The 25,025-nt window shown below is 32.5% G+C and overlaps 1 protein-coding gene and 1 pseudogene across 2 annotated transcripts; one reads left to right on the top strand and one right to left on the bottom strand.

The window, feature by feature from the left end:
- On the top strand, positions 1-17,731 carry LOC145961743 (clotting factor G beta subunit). The gene is made up of 5 exons (XM_083082211.1): positions 1-88; positions 7,764-7,941; positions 13,696-14,000; positions 15,285-15,436; positions 17,502-17,731. The coding sequence occupies exons 1-5, from the start codon at positions 1-3 to the stop codon at positions 17,670-17,672; spliced, it is 894 nt and encodes a 297-aa protein (XP_082938337.1). The 3' UTR covers positions 17,673-17,731.
- Positions 17,732-21,817: 4,086 nt separating this feature from the next.
- LOC145961773 (small ribosomal subunit protein uS11-like) lies at positions 21,818-24,547 on the bottom strand (annotated as a pseudogene). The gene is made up of 4 exons (XR_014435701.1): positions 23,825-24,547; positions 23,406-23,626; positions 23,208-23,273; positions 21,818-23,131 (listed from the first exon to the last, which is right to left on the bottom strand). The product of XR_014435701.1 is annotated as a small ribosomal subunit protein uS11-like (transcript).
- Positions 24,548-25,025: the final 478 nt, after the last annotated feature.

The raw sequence follows: 25,025 nt of genomic DNA, 5'->3' as shown, positions 1-25,025 counted from the left end.
ATGATTAGCCCAGTGCATCCAATCGTTATGTTGGCGCTTGTGCTATTCTTTGGGATTTTCACGCGAGTTCAAGCCGAATATACTAATCGTGAGTAGATTCTGAATATATTGATATATTTTTATCATGTCACACATACACACACACAGATTATTATGCCTCTGCAAAAATAATTTCGCTTCATGGTAAAAAACACACGAAACATAGAATATATACGAAATATCTGAATATGGTTAATATCCTATGAAAATAATTTAAAAAATTTAGTAACCATAAAGAAAGAGAGAATATTGCTTATTTATTATTTTCTCAAACTTCTAAGACCATTTTTAATATGGTGAAAAAATATGTGCTCCTATAGAAGCGAAGTAATTTTATGATTATTTCGGAATTACTTAAAAATGACGAAAAAAAAAGAGAAGGAGAGAAAAAGAAAGAGAGAGAGAGAGGGGGGGGAGGGGGAGAGAGAGAGAGAATGTATATAAATATTACAATATATATAACAACTACTCTTCTGTAATTAAATAAAAAATCATTAAACTGACTTTAAACTTTGCAATTTATAAAAAAAAGCACTTTCATTAATTTTTAACAATGCATACAACTAATATATTATTGCTAAAGACCTAATTTTAAGAAAAATTGTTTTTTACTGCTTTTTTTATACCATGAAATAATCATTTAAATAATTTTAAATGACTTCTTTAGCATATAAATTATATATATTTTATATTTTTAATTCTGTATATTACATTTCTTATTTTCCAATTATGCGAATATTACTTCCCGCTGCAACTCGAAATATGATGCCGCGTACTGTGTCTTATTACGCGCTGTAATAGTAATAACGAAATGTACATAAAGTATGTACTACCACACGCAGAATGTACTCCTGCGCACTTATTTTCGTAGCTATCCGTGAAGTGGAAACCTAAGGCCTCTTCTGTGGTTCTCAAAGTTTAGGTAGTAAACTTACTTTATCAAACTACAACATCTATAGTAAACTCTGTATTAGTCAGTTCCCTCGAAACTCTGAGAAGCTCGCCAACTATTCCTGTTGCAATTAATTTTTCGAGAACTTATTTACTGCGTGGTGCATTATGCAACATACTTCATTTTGATATTATTCCGGGAACTTCGAGTAATTGTGTTGCCTTAACTTCAATTACGCCAGTTGTGTATTTTTTTATCCATTACACAGATGTCAGAAATCAAAGTGACTCTTTAATGATTTTTTAACGATTTTTTCTATGTTAATAATAGAGTTTTTCAGATAATTATCTTTTCAAATCTTATAATCATTTCTTCTCAGTTATTATATATTACAATTTAATTTAATCTTTATGCTGTTTAATGAATGATATCTCACGATCTCTCAAATCAATTCCATAATTTATATTTTTACTTATAATCAATTAAACATAAAATATGAAAATATTAATTTACAAAATAGCATATCAGGGTTACTTTAAATATCCTTCTTTTAGAAAACAATGTCAAGCATACGAGTTTATTGCAAATTATAAAATCGTTTATTCAAATGTGATTTTATCTTTCATATTTTTATAATCGATTCAATCAATAACAAGATTATCAGATTACTTACAGAAAAGAAAAGCGACGAGATACAACAGATCAATTATTCTTTGACTTTAGCACGTATCATTTCCCGATTGCATTCGTATGTAAATATCGATTTAGCTGTAAAAAAGTATATTATGATGAAGCTTAAAATGGCGCCAATAGTACTTGGCACAAGTAAATAGGTAACGAGGTACGCGTAAACGGCTTGCAAATCGACAATTGTTATTTTCAAAAATCGACGCAGGAAATATCGAAAATGTATTTTCCGGTAATTGGAACAATGGATGCATAATATTATGCGCATTTTATAAACTGGCTCGTTGCCGCCGTCTCTCAACGACAAGCTCGACCGCTACGACGACCGCTCTCGTGTTTCTCTGTGGGGTGGCGTCCATTTAACCGAAGTAGAGGCACTAGACGGTGAGCGGAAGTCAATGGAGAATTCGGAATAGGAGCTTGCGGATTACGCTGCAACACCGGAAGTTAATAAACCGAATTTAGTGTTCGGCTTTAGCGTAGCGAACGTTCGCTTCGTCGTTGCTTTCCAACCAATAATCCGGGAATGACTTAACGAGAGAGACTAAATGAGAGAATAAAAGGGGATGTAAAGCGGGAGAAAATATATAATCAATTATGTATATCGGAGGGGATGGCTCGATGTTCTTAAATATATAGTTTCAAAAAATATTTGTTAAATGTACTGGCGATTATTTCGCGCTTTAATCAAGTAACGTCAGTAATAATAGATGTAGAATAGTGTAATAGGAGATGTTGTGTTTCATATAATTTAAATTGATTTTTTTGTGTTTCGTATAATTTAAATTGATCTTTTTCGGTTAACCTATTGCAAAAATAAAGCGATATTTATTTATCTTTACTTGATGGGATAACACTCGAGGGAATATTTTGCGATTAACATATTGCAACATCACTAATAGTAATACCAATTACGTTAATAAATTATAGTTTAGTCAAACGAAGTGAAATTCGATATTTATCTTTAATTGATTGGATAATACACGAGGGAATATTTTGCGAGATTACGCTTTTACGGTTATTATGCTAATTATGGTTTAGATATTTGATATGGCAGATGACAATTAAGCGGCTAAGCATTAGTATATGTGCCGAGGATTACATCCATTGATCTAATATAATTAACAGACCTTGTTTATCATATAATTGCAATTTACCCGGCTGTATAGATACATTATATCTCTTATTACTTATTTATATATATAATCCATACCTCTTAATAAATTTTAAATTTTATTTGATTTCCTATATGTATTCTATCGTGACAAAGTAAAAGCTTTCAGATTATTAAAGCGCTAATTTTGTGCATTTCGGTGTAAATCAGAATTATCAATGAGTATATATTTGGAGACCAAAGCTAATTCCTTTAATAGGATAGTTCCTTTTTTAGAGATAGCCTTTTACATATGAAACATATTTTTCGCTAGTTTTGGCAATCGTGTATAACGTGTCTTTTAATATCGATGAAATTTCCACTTATTCAAACAGATAGATACAAGAACGGCTAAATATTTTATTCCGCGTGTGAGAATTCATCGACCAACCAGCCGAACGATCGGAATAAAATGCATGCGCTTGGAAAAAATGATGGAATTAACGCGCCGCAAAAAACTGTCTCCCATGTTGATTTACGTCCTAAAAAGCCCTCGTGCCAGCGACAGCACGTTGATAGATTATTTGAATAACACGTCCTGGTGTATAATGTAGATTGTATAGAGTGTCATTATCTCGTTTACAATTCACTCTTTGATGCGAAATATCAGACGGAGCGCGTCGACTGGGTGAATTTAATATAGCTAATTATTTGTTTTACCGGCAATAAAACGCTCGTTTCCATCAAATATTTAAGCACTATATTATGTGAAAGCGAAGCAACGATGGTTTATTCATCACATCGACAGCTGCCTACCAACTATTCCTTCACTGAACAATTACACTGATCATTATGGGCATTAATTTTACGCTTCGTGACTGAGTAATCAACCGCGAGGTTATGCGGAGGGGATGGTGCAACATTTAAAATAATTAATCTTTCATATTGCCGCTTACTGAATAAAATTTTGATAATTATTATCACTCGACAGATCGTAATCAGCATCTGGCGCCCATTAAACAAATTATATTGTTGTTTGAAATCGTATTCCTCAAACTCTCTCTGCGCATGTGTTATTTATTTACGCGAATATATATATATATATATATATATATATATATATATATATATATATCCCGAACGTTATTAAAATATTTTGCCGAATTTCAGAAATGGATGACTCGTTTTATAAATCCAACGATTTATAAATAAAAGATAATCAGTATTGCGTGGAAAAATATATTCCTCGCATGAACTATTCGACTCACGGATCGTTACCGTTATTTCGTTCGATAAATAAATTACATAACCGCGTAAATTACGTTATTGTTACTTCGCCTGTTACGATTGTCTGCATATACAGCCGTTACATAAATATATTGAAAATCGGAAAAAATGTAGTTTACATGCATTAAAATTAAATGTATGTCAATGCACAACTGATAATATAAATTTGAAGAAATAAACTTGCTTAAATAATAATAGTTAGATAGTATAAATAATTGAAACATTATTTGAAAAGGCGTTTTCGAAATATCGAGATCTGCTGTAAGCGAAAGGTGAGTGCGTACGGAATAGAAGAATAGATGTGGATAGCCTTGCCAAAGGCCAAAAATTGGCAAGTACGCGATCTTGGCGTAGCTCAGTAATTCTCCATACTCTGTAAGCGATGGTTTCAATGTCAAAATCGTGACAAATGGTATCTGGAAGGCTTTTAACCCGTACGAGGTCACGAGAAGGCTAAACTTCTAATATCAGTAAATCTACGACTTATCGGTAGAAAAAGATAGGAATATATATTTTACTGCTCTGCGTTTCAGTGATATGAATGCAAATTATGGAGACTCTTTAGCAAACGTGCAAAATTTATTATATTTTTCTGAAAAAATTTACAAATGTCTCAAATTTTTATTTTATATTTCTTAGTCTTCTCTGTTTTATTATTATCGAATGTCGCTTTAATAATAAGTACATACATTTAACAGGAAACTTGTTGTAGGAGCAATATCGAATTATGAGATTTATAGGACGGATATCGAATTATCGGTGAGATTGTATAATTACGTTGTTCTTAATTCGGAATATTAAAAGTAAAAACCTGCTCGTAAAATACACTTAACAATATGTCATGTGCACTACGATATATAATACGATAACAAATTTCATATTTCTAACGATTCAAATTGATACAAATAAAAGCTAGATATATAATCAGAGAATAATCTCCAAGTAAGCAACTTTTATCTCGATTAATTTTTCAGATGAGATATCGAGCATGAAATTGTTTCGACGGGTGTCCATGTTAGCCTCCAGATTTATCTTATCGTTGGCAGAGAATCAATATCGAGTACAACTTAATCTCATTCATATCTAAGATATACAAGATAGAAGAAGGATATTATGAAGGATGCACAAGTCACTGAGCAGAGTGAAACTTGTGGAATTAAGAGAAATAGTGTACCATTCAAATTTTCCTCTATCAATCGTCTCAATCAGTTATAAAAGCGATCGACCGACATGGCAATGTTCCTCGCGTATTATATGACCTCACAGATCCGCATAGAATCCAGGTTGCCAATACAACACAAGCGCACTGCGACTTCGGCTGCCAAGATACCGCCGATTTATAGCCACGGTCAGGTTTTTCCCGAAAACACGCGAAAAGAGAGTGGTCTTTTTTCGACACTCCCTGAGCACAATCCGATCCAGGCAGGAAGGATAAACGGGGCAGCTCCGCGTTCATCCCGGAGCCACCAAACCGAGGCATCGACTCGTATTATCATGATCGCGTCCCCGGGCTGGTTTTGACATATCTATTACGCGTTTCGGAATAGAGGCGACTTCGAATTCTATGCCCCCCGCTTCGCCCTCCCGCCGTCCTGGCCGCTTCGACGTCCTTTCCTCGTCCGTTGTGGAAGAGCGACGGGGATGGGAAACGCGGTGGTGCCGGCGTAGAGGTCCAATTAATCAGTCGGGGCGTGAAACGAGAGCGGGGGAGCTGATTCGGAGGGGAGCTTTAAGAGGGAGAAGGGCGGGTGAGGGAATCGGGGACGCAGAGCGGGGGTGTCGCAGGGATTGTAGTGACAGATCCGCCGTATCTGTCCCTATCTGCTCGGGGCATTAAATTCGCGCGACGCCAACGCCGTGCCGCCATCAGAGAGAATTCATTCGAATCGGTTAACATTCCGGTAACGCAGCGATTCGGGTTTCAATTAAATGCAACGCCGTTAACAGACCCCATCGCGCTGCACCGGGGCAGATTTTAAGAACGTAATCCCATTGACTTCTACGAGAGTTTATTCGAAAAAATGAGGAAGAATCAATAATGCGTTATTATCAAAACGATGCTTCTCCTCAAATATACTGAGTCGTTTTCAAGAATATGATTGAATCGGTTATAAGGGTATGTATCTCTCAATTTTCCAACAAATCAGAGAAATTCTTTTCATTACCTTTTTAAAAAATATTTTTAAAATATTTGTATAGAAATTTGAACATATAGCAATTATTAAAAAATTAATATGTAACTAATTATGATCCAAAAATTATATTGATTTTTATGTACAGCAATATGTGTAAAGTAAAAATTTAATAATAAACACTATTATAAAGACTCTTCTGCGTCCTTCTACAGCGATCGAGTCAATTACAATTTGGTGTAATTGGTGTAAATTAATTGTGCATACTAATTAATTGTTGCGTACTAATAATGATAACAATTTATGATTATTGCTATTGGATAATGATAACGATATATGTATAATTGCCAATTGCAACTGAATATATCTTCATTGCATTTTGACTGCATCTATCACATTGTAACATTCACTTATCGTAATATTTATTTGCATCTTAAACTGAAAAATGGTTGTCTTTTCTTCTTAAATATATATTTATATAATTGATATATTTTTTTAAGTTTCTTTAATCTTAATATATTGATAAATCTCTTCTCATTCTGCAGTTTTTAAGTAAATACTTTGATAATAACAATAGATTAAATGTAAGCGAAAGGAATTGAAATAAATAAAAAATAAATCAAATTCTTTAAAATTTTTCTAAGAACGACAACCGATATTATTTTTAAATTTTGATTAAAACAATAAATCAGACAAATAAATATAGTTAAAATTATATGCTGTTATTTCGTAAAAATATTAACTCTCGCAAAATATTTCCAACAAAATTTCGCCATTAAGTTATTTTACTATCGATAAATTTTGCTTAAATAAATTTTGTTTAAAATTTTGTATACACCTATCTTTAAAATTGATCATAATATCATTGAATTGTCTGTCAAGATTTTTATCATACGCACAAGTCGCTCTATCTATTGAGGCCGATATCACAAATATTAATTATCAAATGAGATGAAGACGATCAATAAGCTGTCAATATGCTCTCATGAACAAACGGTAACTCGGAATAATCAAAACATAATGTGACAATATTATCAGTATCCAATAGCAAATGCGATTCTACTAGTTTTTTAAATTTCTCTTATAAACTTGCAAACAGTTTGTCATCGATTAGATGTAGAATAAATAAAGCATAAAATAATAAATAAAATACAGGATAGAAGCTATGAAACATAGAATCTTCTTATACATTTCTAATGTAGGAATTTGCGGATGGTAGTAAATTGCATAAAAATATACAAAATTTGCATAAAAATATACAAAAAAAAAGGCAGAAAAAATATTACTATGAGAAGAAACAATATCTTAATCTCGTAAAAAGTTTAAAATAAGTTAGTTTTTATAATAAGTTAAAAAAAAAGAGCGACACTGACAAGATGAAACATTGAAAGTATCATTAAATTATACAGGACGTCATCCAATTTAGCGACTCTCTAGACACTTTCAATGTGTCGATACTCATCTTCGTTTCGTTCGCGCAACAAAAAGAAAAAGAAATCGACACCTAAGATCATGTCGCAATCGATCAATGCGACACTGATGGCTTTATATATTGCGCCAGACCTTGCAACGAGATCACCGAGGCAATTAATCGTTACCGAGCATTAACGAGGAAATCCGTATTTGATATTAGTGGCAGATGTTCCATGCGGTAGAAGCGGGATACGGGAGGCGAGAATTGTCGGAGGTCAGGACGCAACGCCACGTGAATTTCCATGGCTCGTAAGCATAACGAGAAAGGGTGGACACTTTTGTGGGGGTGCCATCCTGAATTCCAGATTTATACTCAGCGCCGCGCATTGTTTATGCTCGTAAGTAATATATGTTACATCACGATATAATTTTTTTTCTAATTAATTAAAGTTTTACATGTAAAAATGGAGTGAATACTAGAGAAGGAAATAGAAAGACATATATGTGCATCTGTATTTCTGAGTGTGTATGTGTGATATAAATGTAAAATACAGAATATGTTCTTAATTTTACTTATACTTTCCCAACAAGTTCTCAAAAGAGACGTCTCTTCATTAACAGAGACTACACAGACTATAAAGGCTAAGTCCTTTACAAAGTAAGTTCTAATTTCAACAGTCGATCGGAAACTTACAATTTCTTGTGACAACTTTTAATGGGATATATTAATTCATATCATCGTGCATATTAATTCTTGTTAAATCCCTCCTCCATCCGCAAAGGTGATAAGACCTGATTATTATTATTATTATTTTAGATTATTTATGTATAAAATAAAATAATATATATAAATATATATATATATATATTTTATTTTAATAATAATATAAACAATCTAAAATAATAATAATAATAATAATAATAATAATAATAATAATAATAATAATAATAATATATGTATAATCCGCGCGTTTGATATTATCAAAAATATTTTATTAAATATCAGTATTGTTTTAAATTTCGTGATTTTAATAGTATTTTGATCATATTGAATATTATTCAGGGAATTGAATGTTTGATGTTAAGGAAAACTTATATTACGAAATAGTTATTGAAGGAAAATTAATTTCAAGATTTGAAATAAAACTCTTATTGTAAAAATTCAGCAAGACTTTTTTCTATAATTATTATGATAGTTATTAATATAAGTTTCTCTCAAATATTGTTGATTATTATTATTATCTACATATTGACATATTGTCATTGAGTACCGTTTGTTCAATATTATTATTGTAAAGTTTATTCGACTTTATTTTATTCGCAAAATTTATATCAATTTTTTTAAAAAATCAGAAAAGTTAATATCAATCTTTTAAAAAAAATCAGAAACGGAAAAAGCACGCACAAAAAACTATGCATGAAAAGAAATTTTAAGCAGAACTTAATGTGCATATACGAAAATTATATACATAAACGTCACTGTAGAATTTAAACTACACTGCAGGAGCGTTCGTCCCTGTTATACAAATATGACAGATGCAACTGTGCGTATCCGCATGCAAATTTTGTTGTATTAATATGTCAAGTTGTAATAAAAACTTTCATAGCAAAAGCTATGTTCTCATAGATTTGTTTAGAGAATACTGTTGCTAATTAATCAATACAAATTTCTCCTAATAAAATATGGCGAAAGAGAGAGAGAGAGAGAGAAGGGGGGGTATATGCACATACATATATGTATAGATAAAAATGAATTTTATAAATCTTATTTAAATATGAGCTTATCAAATGACTGTAATGTGATTATAGATTTTTAATTTTTATTTTATGGATTATGTTACTGAGTATAATAAAATAAATAATTGAAAGTAAATTTAATGAATGTGAAAACACAAACTGCTTTCTTTTCAGAGAAATTTAAATATTTTATATAATATTGAAAAATAATATATCTTTTTTCAAAATGACGTTTTCTATAAAGTTGATTATTTTGCATATAAAGTTTAGTTTTCCTCACGCAGTTTGCGGGAATACGCATTTTTCCAATTTTTCACGATATCGCATTCTATTGTATTTATTCACATCGTCGTAATAATGATTTCATTTTTTACAATTGTTATTAAATTATTAGTATATTGAGATATCAGATGATTATAACCACCCGAATTTAAGAGCGGCATTGCAAAAAAAGGTTCCAACATAATCTAGCCTAAAATAAATACATAAATAAGAATATCGAAATTAATTAGTAAGAAAAATTTTATATTTAGCACATGCGCATCTAAACAAAATAACAATTATTCTTATTATGAAGAATATTTCATTTTCACATACATATATGTTATAGTATATTTATATTTTTCCAATTGTAGTAAATTTAAATATTCTATTTTCTATGAATTATGCTATCACACTATATCGTTGAAAATCTTACGATATTTATCTTTGCCAGAGCAAGCGAATACAATAATAAGTACGTATGATTATGTCGCGCATTAAACGGATAACAATCACTATTACTGCATAGCAGATGAGTTTACTACGCAGCCGTAGTGATATATGCGGGACACCTTTCGTGTAGATATAATTAAACGGGCGGGCAGATCCCTATAGTTGGGTGAGCAACAAAACGTGCAGATATTGCGTATCCCTTTCGGTTACTGGACAGATTACAGAGGAACGGGATGGAGAGGGCGATATATAGGGGCCGCTCGGGGGTAGCGAGCGACTGCAGAGAGAATTCAGCGCCGAGCTTTGGCGTTGTAAACCATGATTGCGTGTAGATTACAGACCACTCAGTAATTGCTAGCAGCCATGCAAAACGCACGGAAACCGTTGCAACAAGACGCGAGGCGAGGGAATATGAAAATGAAGGTGACTGTCCATTTCTGTCACATTTTATTTAACCCTTATCTCCTTTGCCTTCTAGCTTTCTCTTTTTTTTCCCTTTTGTATCATTTATGTAAGAACAAATTAATTTCTAACGTGTATCAATGATACCTAACACTCACTTAAATTTATAGCGATTAAATTCTTGGTCACGTGACTTCTCGTAAAGGAAAGATAATAGAATAAAATTCATTATGATTTATTTTTTGATCTTCTTAAACATTTCAACACTGATGCAGTGAATAATCAGTTTGCTATAATTTAAAATTCTTTTGATATAAATAAAAAAATATTATCACATCATAGCTTTCTCTTTTTTTTCCCTTTTGTATCATTTATGCAAGAACAAATTAATTTTTAACGTGTATCAATGATACCTAACACTCACTTAAATTTATAGCGATTAAATTCTTGGTCACGTGACTTCTCGTAAAGGAAAGATAATAGAATAAAATTCATTATGATTTATTTTTTGATCTTCTTAAACATTTCAACACTGATGCAGTGAATAATCAGTTTGCTATAATTTAAAATTCTTTTGATATAAATAAAAATAATATTATCACATCATATAATCATCTTTGTCGCAGATCCAGGGTCTTAATCCAGGGAAAATTTCGACAATCCAAAATAGTGCGTACAGCTTCGGTATAACTCAAACTAGCTGTACGCACACAAAATAGAATTCGCTGAATTAGCGAACAACCTAAACAAATTATCACGCGTTGTTCTATCAAACTGATGGCGTGGCGACCAATTATTATTAATACAATGCGTGCTATGAATAATATGGTTAATTAATCATCATGCGAGCAGATATGAATTATACCCGGATGGTGATACAAGAACTGGCAGCCTAGCGACGCAGAGTCGATATTTCTCGTTCGGCGATATCGCACGGTAAATTAATGTTCAACAGTACCTTATTGCTAACGTCATTCTCCGTTCAACGTTGCGTAATTCACGGCTGCGTCCCGATGCCGATATAGTGGTGCCAGGAGAGCCGCACGATATTTAACGAGCCGGACTGAAATTAATTCCAATCGATTTACCGATTCAGCATCCAATTAATTTTTAACGAGGCCACCGGTATGTAGAAAAAAGATAGATCCGCTGTCGCACACTCGGATAGAGCAAACATTGTCCGCGTACAATAAAAGGAGAACGCACATGTGCAATTTAATTGCAACAGTGTACGCTGAGCAATTAAGCCTCGTTTTAATTTATTTTAATAAGTGGAAAAGCGACATCGCACAATTTTGCTTTTTCATTACTTATCTTTTGTGAAGAAGTAGAAAAAGGGTGCACGTCAAAATATAAGGACTAAAAAAATTAATAATAAATTTTAAATTAAATGCTCATATGTGGATATGTACATACATATGTATGTATGCATATTACACTAGGATTAAGTTTGGTTTCATTTAATCTCATTATATATATATTGATCTGAGATTAAAGTAAAATAATTTCATACATCTCTGTATTTAGACATTGTGAAATATTTAATAGTTAATTAACATATATTAATATCTCATTTGTTGTCAATCGGATTGCATTTTGCATTTGCGTGCGTTCATCATTATATAGGTGAATTTTATATAAAGAAGAGACAAAATGCAATTCGATTTACAACACTAACAACAAGATATGAACTCTCATCTTGATAATCATGAGATATTACTTACAGATAATATATACGTAAAAAACTATCTCGTTAAAAAAATGTACATAAAAAATATATGGTGCATTTAAAAAATTTTCAAACAGGCCAGTCTGTCACTAATTTTATGCATTTACTTGACATCGAGATATTACCGCGTCTTTTAATAATAATGTGATCTCAATCTGTGTCAATTTTGTAATATATTTGAAATTGATTTTTGCTAACACACAAAATATCAATTTATAAAGCGAACAATTTGGTTAGCCTAAACAAATCACGTCGCTGCAATCGTTGTGCTCCTCGGTGCAACGTCTGAGCGGTCGCGCATTTTAATTGGAAGGGCGCAGCGACAGGAAGAGAAGGAGATGCATTGAAAGTAAACCGTATAATCCGCGAGTCGCGGGACAATAGAGGGGACTCGACGACGATGGAAAGGTCCATTAAAGCGGCTTTGTAAGAAGCGGCGGCGAAACAGGGCCTGGAAACTTAGAAAACGCTCCGCGATAAACTTCTAAGGAAGAGAAGGCGAGGGAGGAAGGGGTTGCTTGACGAAAGTGGAACGGTAGGGTGCTCGTGAAACATAGTGAAGGAACGCTGGGCGGAGGAGGGAGAAGGAACGGGTACAACGGATAGTCCTGATGGAGGGGGTGTCGTAATTTTGTTAATTATTCAGAGGCACCGTAGACCGATTAATTAACTGAAGCCACTCCGGCCGGGTCAGGTATTCAGGAGTGCTTTGCAGAGACGCGGACGCGTCGTTCGAGCGGCACAAAAATCCCAGTTAAATAATTACCGACTTTCCAGGGAAAGAAACTGCGAAAGAGAGTCGGAATTCATTGGCGCAATTGAGGGGGCCATGAACGGGGGCGGGTGATACCGGGATATTAATCGACGGCGGATAACTTTTTGTCCCTCCAAAATGCATACACGTGATTTAGAATTGTCGAATTGGATTTGTCAAATTGAACAAGTAAAAAAGCGACGGGGACGTCGTTTGAGTTTTTGCATTCGCATTAATAAGATGCAAGTATCAATATTCATATTATTTTGTTTCTCATTTGTTGTTTTTGTTATGTAAACAATAAAGATTCGTGCAGGTGGCGTCAAATGTTTCGAAATTTTACGAACGATAGACGTCTCTCGAACTTTTTGCTTGAATTTTTACGCAGCTGCCAATTATTCACTGCACTCTTTCTTCTCATTTAATTTTTTTATTCAATTTTTAATATAACTGCGAGCAATTAACAGTGATTCTATAGATTATATAAAATATTTCGTATTACTTAATTGCGTTATTATATTGTGCTGAAAAAATAAAAACGTAAATTAAACGGATAGATTTTATTCGCACATCTTTATAGTATTATTTAATACGAATAATACCATGTTGTTTTAATCATGTAATTAATATTTTTTACATTTTGCATATATTTTTTCTGGAGAAAGAACAAAAAGAAATCTAGATATTTTACTAAAATTATAATATAAAATATGCTTTAATTACGGTAATAAAAATTATAATAATATGTATAATGAAATACTAGCTGAAAATCGCCATATTATTCGTAAATTGAATCCGTCATCACTTTAATTTCAGCGGCACGAACAAGATTCCGGTGGGACAATTGCGTGTCACGTTAGGCGAGCACAATTTAAGGGCTCCAGAAATGCCAGCCGCAAGACACGAGAGCGTCATAAACGCAGTATTGCACCCTAGTCACAGATGCGGCAAGTATGTAGACGATATTGCCCTGCTGGAACTTGCTAGACCGATCAGCTGGTCGGAAAGCGTGAAACCCGCATGTTTACCTGTGGCCACAGGAACACCAGGATATAGCACTTTCGGCGGTATGGAAGCCATCGTAGCCGGATGGGGCTGGCTCGGGGAAGATCAAAGCAGATGTGAGTAAATAATTGTTTCCTTTTCGATACCGGAAAGATTACGAAAGTCTTGGAATCGGCTTCATTACGTCAATTATTCCAACGGACTTTGATGCCTCGTCAAATAGGATGTCATAATAATGTTTGCTTAAAATTATATTGTGATGGAAATTTTAACTTTTCTCGCATTATTTGATAAAAGAATTTTTTAACATGCTTTGTGATGTATAATGCTGTGTCAAAGTGACTACGAAATTAAACCATTTTGTTTGTTAAACATATATTTCAAAATTAAAAGAAAATTAAAATAATCAAGCTGAATTTTACTTTATTATTTTTATATCACAAATAATATAATAAATATAGTAATGTATAAACGTGTTCATGAATTTAATTGCATTTTATGTTATACACTTGTCTTTTACTGACTTATCTGAATTAAGGAAATTTGACTTATGAGTGTTTTAATGTAACTCTTTTAACAGAATTTTTTATCAGAATCAAATGTCAACAATATTCAAGTACTCTCGAATGCTTTCGATTTCTGCCAATTATTAGTAATTGGCATACTTCAAAATATATGTAAGCATTTTGTACATTTATACGCGATTAATGCATGCAACATAAAATTAATAACGAGTGGTAAATAAATTCTTGCTAGAATGTAACGAATATTAGATTGTGAATATTCTCGATGTGTTGTTCAAGGTGTTCATAGATACTTGAGATACCTCGTAAGCCTGAAGTTTCGATAAATCTTAACACGATAATAATCGAAGCGACGAAACACGCACTAAAGTTTCCATAATCACCAAAGTTTCTACGAGCGTCGAAACCCTATAGATATGAATAGAAATCAATAAAGTAGCCAAAGTCATCTTAGTCATAAAACAAAAATCATCAAATTGCATCATTTATAGGAAAAAAAATTTTTAATTTTTAATCAATGTATCAATTATGAATGAAAATATTACAGAAATTTTGTATATACTTAATTAATTTTTTTCTGAATATATATATATCAAAATATGATTTAAGCAGATTTAATTTAGTGATTTATTTACTGTATATTTATTACTATTATTATTATCATTCTATTCTATAAAAAGACTGAAAGTTATCTAATTAAATCGTTGACATAAAAATCCTTATTTAAACAACTATTGACGACATTCAATGTTTATATTTCAATCAAAATCAACAAGTTTAAGTCAGTGATTTAAAAGAAATCTCGTCTCGGATGCGCGATGATTTTTATCCGTGAAAGAGAGTTGCCGCGTATATCGAAACGCCATTATGTTCCAGACAAGAGAGCGGACGTGTTGCAGAAAGTGGAGGTTCGCGTGGTAGCAAACACTGTGTGCAGCGAATGGTATGCGAGTCAGGGCAAGTCGACCCGCGTGGAATCAAAGCAGATGTGCGCCGGCTGGGAGGAGGGTAGGAGAGATTCTTGCTGGGTAAGTAAAAGGGTACTTCTATCGCATTTTCCGATTTATCCTCGGGTGCAAAATGTCCGCGTGTGCATTCACATTTTTTGCGCATTCGCGCATCGTTGCTTGCATCGGCGCCGCTTGTCGATCGTCCGATCACGGAATTCATGGTTCGTCGGGCGGGCGCGACGCGAATTTCAATAAATACCCACGATACCGTGGTAATACGCATACAATGCTGCTCGGGCATGATAGCCGACCATGCCGGATGATACCGGTCCCAGGTAATTGGATCGTATATAATTGCATCGGCCTCGCTCCGCGGATCTCTAACGTCGGCTGATCTTTATGCAAAATTGGGATAGGGATTGGAAAAAGAGCGATAACGTTTAATAAAAGGACAGAAAGTATCGTATCGAGCTTTCTACATTATCGCCTTCATTATTTACGTGCGACGAAGTGAATAAAGAACATGACAAATTGATTAAAAAAACTTTTAAAAAACTTTGTTTAAAAAGTTTAATATTAATATTAATGATGAAAGGACGTGCTATACATGAAGTATACAGTATACCTATCACATGTAGCGAGAAAAATAACTTTTTTATAGACAATTAATAATATTTATATTTAGCTAAAGTGTTTAGTAAATCTCGATATATAAATTATATATTATAATTGAATTTGAGTCAATTGCGTTTATATGGTTTCAATATTACAAAAATTTTAATAATATTAATGATAAATATAGATGCACATACCAAACTCTTATCTAAAAATCATGCTTTTCTTCTTTATGTTCGAAAGAATTGAAAGAAATGTCATTTACAATGTAATCATATCATAATAATCTGAAAATCAATTTTTATTTTTTTCCTTTTTTTTATGTTACATTTCCTCTCGGGGGAATGGACAATACACACTTCCCCTGTCTTGTGAATGTTAAATTCACGTTGTGAATTAAGACAATAGTTTCTACGAAGAAAAACCACTTTCCACGAGAATTCGTAGCATTATCAAATCGGAGCAAAAATAAGAATAAGATAAAAATAAGAATATTAACCCCCTTTTTGTCTCCTCCGATAAGTTTTCTCCGTGTCTCCGTAACATTCTTATCAGCAATTTCTATTTCCCCCCAGACGAAGATATTCCCGGGAAAACAATCGAGAACGGACATATTGCTTCGAAATATATCGAGGAGGGAAAAGTACAATATGGCTGAGGTTTCCAATGGGAATTGAGATGTGCTAGATTTCTTGTTTACCTCGTTTGCACGAAAACTAGGACTGGCAACTATAAAAATTGATTTCGAAGTAGATCGAACATAGCGCGGTCGGAATCATAACGATCATATAATATATTTCCGAATGCATCGAAAAATATTTCTCTAATATTTATATGTAGATTATTTCAATACACTTGCAACGAGATATGATTATATAATACACAATCATTTTTATTAATTTTTCATTTTTACAAAATTCATTTTTCAAAATTTTTCATTTTTAAATAAAAGAAAAAATATGGAATTATAAAATTATATTCTATTATTCTAACGTTCTCGACAAGGAATATTTTAGTGAGCAGGAGACATATTTTCTGTCAAGATTAAAAACAATTTTTCCTCGATAAATATGTTTCGCAAAACATCAAAAGCAATTAATCTATTTTAATTTCTTATGTGAAAAAGAAGGAAAATAATTCACAATTAAAAATTTTAAAAAATTAATTGCCCTTGATATCTCGTAAAATTTTTATTGAAGAAAAATAGTTTTCTTTCTTAATTATTAAAGAAAAATTCTTAATTTATTGAGCAAAAATTTTTTTCTTTCTTAATTGCCTAAGAATTAATACACGAAGTGAACTTAATATATAACAATAAATATTAAGCTTGTAATATCTTATGATTTTCATCAGCGATGAAATTTATGATCCGCGTATATGTACAACGATAATTTACGTTACGTAATAGATACTCTCGTAACCCTAGAGTCCATATTAGAGCAAGTGGAATTTGCATCGCGTCGTTTAACCACGGAAGCTTACGGGATGTGCGGAGACGACATTGCACACATCCTGTACTTTATTTCAGGCTGACAGCGGCGGGCCCTTGATGGTCGGAAGTCGTCCTGCCGGGCCCTTGATGGTGATCGGGGTGGTCTCGACCGGTATAGGCTGCAGCAGACCACGACTTCCTGGCATATATACGAGAGTTTCGGACTATGTTTCTTGGATTACACAAGAGACACAATCCGGTCGATGATGGAGGAAAGTACATGAGCTTTCATCTCGATGCCCAATTTCGTCTAATAAGAACGAATTTGATTCGCGTCGATGATTAAAATAATTACCTCAAATTAATAATATTTTTTCCTCATATCACATAATACAAAATTAATAATTCCAAACTTATAACTTTATTAAGAACTTATAACTCTATTTTAATTTATATTAAATTATTTAATTTATATTATCTATTAATCTATTAAGATATTTTAAAGATGTTTAAAAAAAAGTTTTTAAAACGTCTTCGAAACATCTTTTAGATATGCGTCTAGTTATAATTGTAATATAAATAGAAGCAAATCGATTAAGTATACAATTATATAGTGCTAGTCAATTAGGATAGACAATTAATCTGTTATTAGTGATAAAAAACGGAATCCTGATTTCAAGAGTAGTTATATATGATGACGTAATTAATATTCCGTCATATTGATAAAATATTGTACATTTATTGTACATTTATTAGTATAATTGGATAACAAATATGATAATTGTTATTAGTTATCCTAAACTGAGATGTATTTATATATCATAATTCTCTCTCTCTCTCTCTCTCTCTCTCTCTCTCTCTCTCTCTGTTTATTTTGAAGACCTGTTATGTAACAATATCATTGCGAACGAAAATATTTTATTTATATAATATTTATTTACGTATTTCATAATTAATGTAGTAATAAATAAATTGCTTCTGATCGAATATATATATATATATATATATATATATATATATATATATATATACATATATGTATATAATGTATAATGTTTACTATAAGTCTATATATAAATCTATTATATAGATTTGTACATATTCTGTAAAAAGTATAAATTTTATTTAATTTGATATACATATCATAAATATAATGTAAAATGATTCACAATTTCTGTTATATAAACTATTTAGGTAATATTTCAGATCGTATATTCTGTTGCAAAATAATCGATTAAATAATGTTATATTATATCAAATAAAATAATTGCTTTTGTTTAAAACAATTTTAAAAACAAGTTGAATGACTGTGATTACATGTATTTTAAACTGCTTTAAAATTAGCAAGATGATATTTAAATACACGGAGAGTACTTGAAATATTACATATATCAAATATATCTAAATTTCATATGAAACTTTTCTGAATACTTAATAAACGTAATTCACCGACATTCATTATCCGACTGAAAAAATACACAGACAAAAACAATCATAAAATTATTTTCGATCAAGTAGAATTCAACAATTTTGGAAATTTATTAACAAATATCTACGTGTGTAATCATTAAGTATGTACATATGTGCATATATGTGTGTAAATTCTTACAACATAGAATGAAATTTTGTACAATATTAAATGATTATCTGTTTCAAATAAATGTTCAAAATATGAAAGAGAAATATTATAAAAATTACATTCAAAAAATTATATTTACAGCCGCTGAAAAATTTCTCTGAACACTTAATAAACGTAGTTAGCCGATATTCATTGTCCGACTGAAAAAAATAAGATACAGACAAAAACAATTATAAAATTATTTTCGATTAAATAGAATTCAACAACTCTTGAAGTTTGTTAAAAAATACAACCATCATATATATACAGGGTGACCCATTTTAACTTAGGCAGCCAAATAACTCGAAAAATAAGCACACTACGAAAAAATGTTTAGAATCAAAATTTTGTCATTTCGAGGGGGACGTACAATGACGTTAAAATGAGCCCCCCCACCCCTCCCCCTGGGCGGTGAGGGGGGGCAAGTTTGAAATCTTAAATGGGAACCCCTATTTTTTATTGCATATTCGGAATCTTTGGCTAAAAACACATACAATTTGTCTGAAACATTTTTCTCGATTCATGATAGATGGCGCTGTAATCGACGAAATTCAATTTCTTCGATTTCTCTTACTGAGAACCCATGCTTACGATTCTGCAATAAATTAACAATAAAAATACCACGTTTTCATTGTTAATACTCGAAATTAGTCTTAAAACAAACTTCTCATTATTTTTTATTACTCATTAATTAATTCTCAAGAAACTGCTTTTAGCGTAACCCAGGAACAACGTCGTGGACGTAGCAGTTTTCTGTTCCCTTCGGGGTGCTTGATTAACGTGAGTCCCCTCGCCTCTCACAATTCGGGGTGCTTGAACGTGTGGTAACCCAGCCAGTGAAGGCAAGGTCGTGTGGTGATCCAGCCAGTGAAGGCAAGGTCGTGTGGTGACCCAACCAGTTAAGGCAAGGTCAAGTAGTGACCCAGCCAGTGAAGGCAAGGTCGTGTGGTGACCCAACCAGTTAAGGCAAGGTCAAGTAGTGACCCAGCCAGTGAAGGCAAGGTCGTGTGGTGACCCAACCAGTTAAGGCAAGATTGCATTGTTATCAGCTCTCTCCGCATGGAGGAGATGCTCAAAGTGTGCACCATTATTTTCTAAGGATAACAGTAATCGACAGCGAAAGTTACGTTGTACATTTTCTAGCATTAAAGGAGTTATAGCTTCACAAGCTCTTCTTATTCTTTCCATCATATTCAATCTTGTCGTTGGAGCTTTACTATACACTGCATCTTTAACGTATCCCCATAAAAAGAAATCAAGGGGGTTCAAATCCGGTGATCTCGGAGGCCACAGAACTGGTCCACCCCGCCCTATCCACCGATTTGGGAACCTTTGATTCAAAAACATCCGTACAATACGAGCATAATGAGCAGGAGCACCATCTTGTTGATACCATAAATTTAGTCTAACTGCAAGGGGAACATTCTCTAGGTATGCTGGCAAATCATTTTCGAGGAATTCTAAATACATTGGACTATTAATTGGACGTTCAAAAAAATGAGGTCCAATGACTTGGCCATTGCAAATGCCTACCCATACATATAAACTCCAACGATGTTGATTAAGCACCTCACGATACCAATGTGGATTTTCTGGTGACCAATAGTGGCAATTATGCCTATTGAGACTACCATTGCTGATGAATGTTGCTTCATCACTGAAACAAACATTACTAAAAAAATCTGGATTCTAATCTAACATCTCAAGAGCCCATCTACAAAATTGTACTCTGAGTACGTAGTCGGCCTCACTTAATTCCTGTACCAGAGTAATATGATACGGATGGTAATTGACTGATCGTAACAATCTATGTGCCGTAGTTTGAGGGATTCCCAGTTCTCGTTCTATTTGACGGGTACTAATATGGGGATTTTGATGAACCATAGCCAAAACTGCGAGCAATCTAGGGTCATTATTATTATGAAGTCTATTCCTTCGCCTTTCGCGATGAAGTGGATTATTACGAGATCTCCTTTCAATGTTTATAATTTGTTGATCAGTAGGATGGCGGCGATTTGGGAATCGCTCCGCATAAGTACGGGCAGTAAGTCTGTAATTTCTACCACATTCGCCAAAGGTTATAAGAATATCGACTACTTCTGTAGGCGTATAATTTGCCATTTTACCAGAATTTTATCAGAGTACAAATGTTAAAAAAATACATAAACACTTGTGACTTTGGCACTAAATGGACAAAATTTTGGAGGGATACTTAGAGGAACTCCATCAGATGGAAAGTCCAAAATGTCTCGGTACTTTGGATCATTCAAGTTGCCTAAAGGGCAGGTTACGCTAAAAGCAGTTTCTTGAGAAGTAATTAATGAGTAATAAAAAATAATGAGAAGTTTGTTTTAAGACTAATTTCGAGTATTAACAATGAAAACGTGGTATTTTTATTGTTAATTTATTGCAGAATCGTAAGCATGGGTTCTCAGTAAGAGAAATCGAAGAAATTGAATTTCGTCGATTACAGCGCCATCTATCATGAATCGAGAAAAATGTTTCAGACAAATTGTATGTGTTTTTAGCCAAAGATTCCGAATATGCAATAAAAAATAGGGGTTCCCATTTAAGATTTCAAACTTGCCCCCCCTCACCGCCCAGGGGAAGGGGTGGGGGGGCTCATTTTAACGTCATTGTACGTCCCCCTCGAAATGACAAAATTTTGATTCTAAACATTTTTTCGTAGTGTGCTTATTTTTCGAGTTATTTGGCTGCCTAAGTTAAAATGGGTCACCCTGTATATATATATATATATATATATATATATATATATATATATGTGTGTATGTATATATTATAAATTCTTAATAATATGGTAAAATCATAAAATTGTATTGATATATTGCACAATTGATTGAAGAAAATAAAATGTGAGAAGAAATAATTATATAAAATATGATAAAAAATAATTAATAAGAAGAGAGATATAAAAAAATTCAATCTTATTCAAGATTATATTTAATCTAGTCATTTATATATCCTATATAATATATGCCTAGTATAGCATATGTATGTGATAATACAGCGTGTTTCTAAATGATTCATCCGATTTTACAAGGCTGTAACTTATACATGAATGAAGGTAGAACCTCGCGGCAAATGTGAAACTACATATCGAAACGTCAAGTTTTCCGTGGCGCATGTTGGATGTTGCCGGTTCACTTGGTTGCCGGTAGTCGCCCTGGTGCCGCTACAGCTGGTACTTTGGTACTGCTAGCGCGCACGTTCAGTATGCGTCGAGATGGTGACAACACAGCAACAAAAAGCGTTTTGTATTCTCCGTTTCAACAAGTATAAGTCAGTTACAACTGCAGCGTGATTTCCGTCGACATTACGGGTTTACGAGTTTGACTACCGTTTAGACGTATGCCATGCGTCCGGTGGAGGGCACATTGAACATTTGTGAAAACTTGGTATTCTTATACGTATATTAAAATTTACCCGAAGGTTCTATCTTCATTCATTTCAAAATTATAGCCTTGTGAAATCGGATGAATCATTTAGAAACACGCTGTATACTTTGATATAATGGGCCTGTTCTTTTTAGCTGCACTGCTGCACTAGTGCAATTAGTTAGAGTGAAAGAAAGTATGTTTGTCTCTTTCCAACTTATTGCACTAGTGCAGCAGTGCAGCTAAAAAGAACAGACCCAATATATACATATTTCTTAAATTTTTATTTATAAAAATGTTTATATATAGAATGACAATTATTTATTTGTTGTAAATAAAAGTAGAAAAATAAAGAAGAAACATGTTAAGAATAATCTTTACAATAAATCAATTAAGGTATTCCTTATGTAATGAAATGAAAATACCAATGAATATTTCTATTTTGTTGACTTCAAGTAACTTGAAATAATAAAATTTTAATAGGTTGCATAGAGTTTAGTTATTTGGAAATATGAAATAATGTGTATCATATGCAAGTCTTATAAGATCTATTAATATATTCATTAATATTTTCACAATTAATTATAATTTATAACGTATAATAATCACACTTTTCTTTGTTTTCGTGGTCTAGGTGGACACCAACTTACCCTAGTAGCATCTGTAATTGATACAACATTTAAGCCTGCCATTTGAATGCCTTTTATAGAAGACTGAAAAATGACATTTTCAGTATTATATATATTTATTAAAAGAAAAACAAGTGATAATTTTTTTTTAAATACACACCATTCTACCTGCTCCAATACCTTGTACTCGTATTCTCACCATATTTACACCATAGTCCAGAATACGCTGAATAACAGATATATACATTTAAAAGATAAATATATATATTCATTATTCATTTATAATACATGTGTGTCTAACATAATACATCATATTCTATAATTAAACTTTTAAGAAACACATATAATCTATACTTACACTAGCGAGTGTTATAGCTGCTTGTTGACCAGCAATATTTGTCTCTTTTTTAGCATTTTTAAAACCTTCTATACCAGCTGTATGCGTTATTATTACTAGATCCTTCCCATCAGTAAAGCTGAAAATCATTAGAAGTTGATTTTATATTAATAATGTGTAAATCTTTAAATGGTACACCATTAAAGAGTCGATTTGGTGTATCTGCATTAGGAAATAGATCCCTAAAAACATAATAAAAATAGATATTATTTTTTAATCAATAATGTGAATAAAATATAATGCAGTAAAATATAACTATGTATTAAATTTTTTTTAAATTCATATTACATCTACCATTATAAAGATTGTCATTTATATCTAATATAATTAGAAATAGTTAGGCAAGTTTAGTTGTAGAGTGATGTGTAATTAGTACTTATTGTTGATTAATATTCAATGCTTCTACTGTAGTTTCTCCTTCTATTAATCCATATTTCGAGCCTCTGCCAACCTTCACTTTTTCGTTTTGTAATCGAATCTCCTTGCAACATGATATCGTGGTGCAAATGTTTCTCGAGGTTATAACATTTAAATTGGTAAACAATAAGGTTAATCGACCATCAGCTGACACGCTTCCCTTTAATACAAGAAATTTCACACGTAAAACAGACTTAAACATTTTAGTTTAATAACTCAATAATATCTTAATATTTTATACCAAATAAATAAGTGAGAAAAACTAAGAGGAAAAAACGGAGTAATCACTTAAATATTGGAAAAGAAAACATCTATCCCGGAAAGAGAGGCGCTATCGCATAAGAAATATAGCCGCTATGTCGACAATTTTCACAAATTCTACATTGCCAAATAAATTGGTTCTTCCGATTTTAGCACTTCCATATCTTGAAATTCTGTAGAAACTTAAATTAACTTTATATCTTTTAGAGCCACAACTTTTCACGCAGCAACTTCTTCCGGCTATTTTTTTCAGTGTTGAAGAGAAAATTCCATTGTCTCTTCAACATTTTTAAAAGTTGACCACTTTATATCTGAACGTCTGAAGCACATTTTTTGGTAACACAATTCTTATTTTTTCACAATTTTACTGGATGCCGTATTTAAACAAGGCTAAAACTATTGACGCGATGGCCATATTGATTAGTTTACGCAGCGACCGCTAGTGTCGCACAGAATATTTAAATTCCCAATATAAACAATATTGTCGCTATTGCCATCTCTGTGTTACTTGCAATACTATAGAAATGCTTACCGACATGGCACAACTTTACACAGCTGATTGATTGATTACTGACGACCTCTCGCATGCAGCATAAGGCTAATATCAGAGAGAAGACTGAGAGTTGCGAGAGAAAGCGATATTCCCTCTATGGACATTGAAAACGTGGACATGAACTACAAAGCCAATGTCCATGAATGTTCTCAGAGGGTAATATATGATGTGCATAATTTCTGGTTTTGTTCCGTGCTATGTGCACGAAATGCCTGTAACACCAGTGCTGTATAACAAGATACTTATGTATGTAAATTGATAGTAAATAAATTATTCAATCGCCAAAGATACTGTAATATTCAAAGATAAAATAAATATTTTTCTATATTTTCTATATTTCATTGTCATAT

This window comes from Camponotus vicinus, unplaced genomic scaffold (assembly GCF_025532165.1).
Source record: "Camponotus vicinus isolate PSW18456_S1 unplaced genomic scaffold, iyCamVici1.0 SCAF_11, whole genome shotgun sequence".
Classification (NCBI taxonomy): domain Eukaryota; kingdom Metazoa; phylum Arthropoda; class Insecta; order Hymenoptera; family Formicidae; genus Camponotus; species Camponotus vicinus.
Note: the sequence above shows the minus strand (reverse complement) of the source record. Positions and strands in the feature narration are given on the sequence as shown.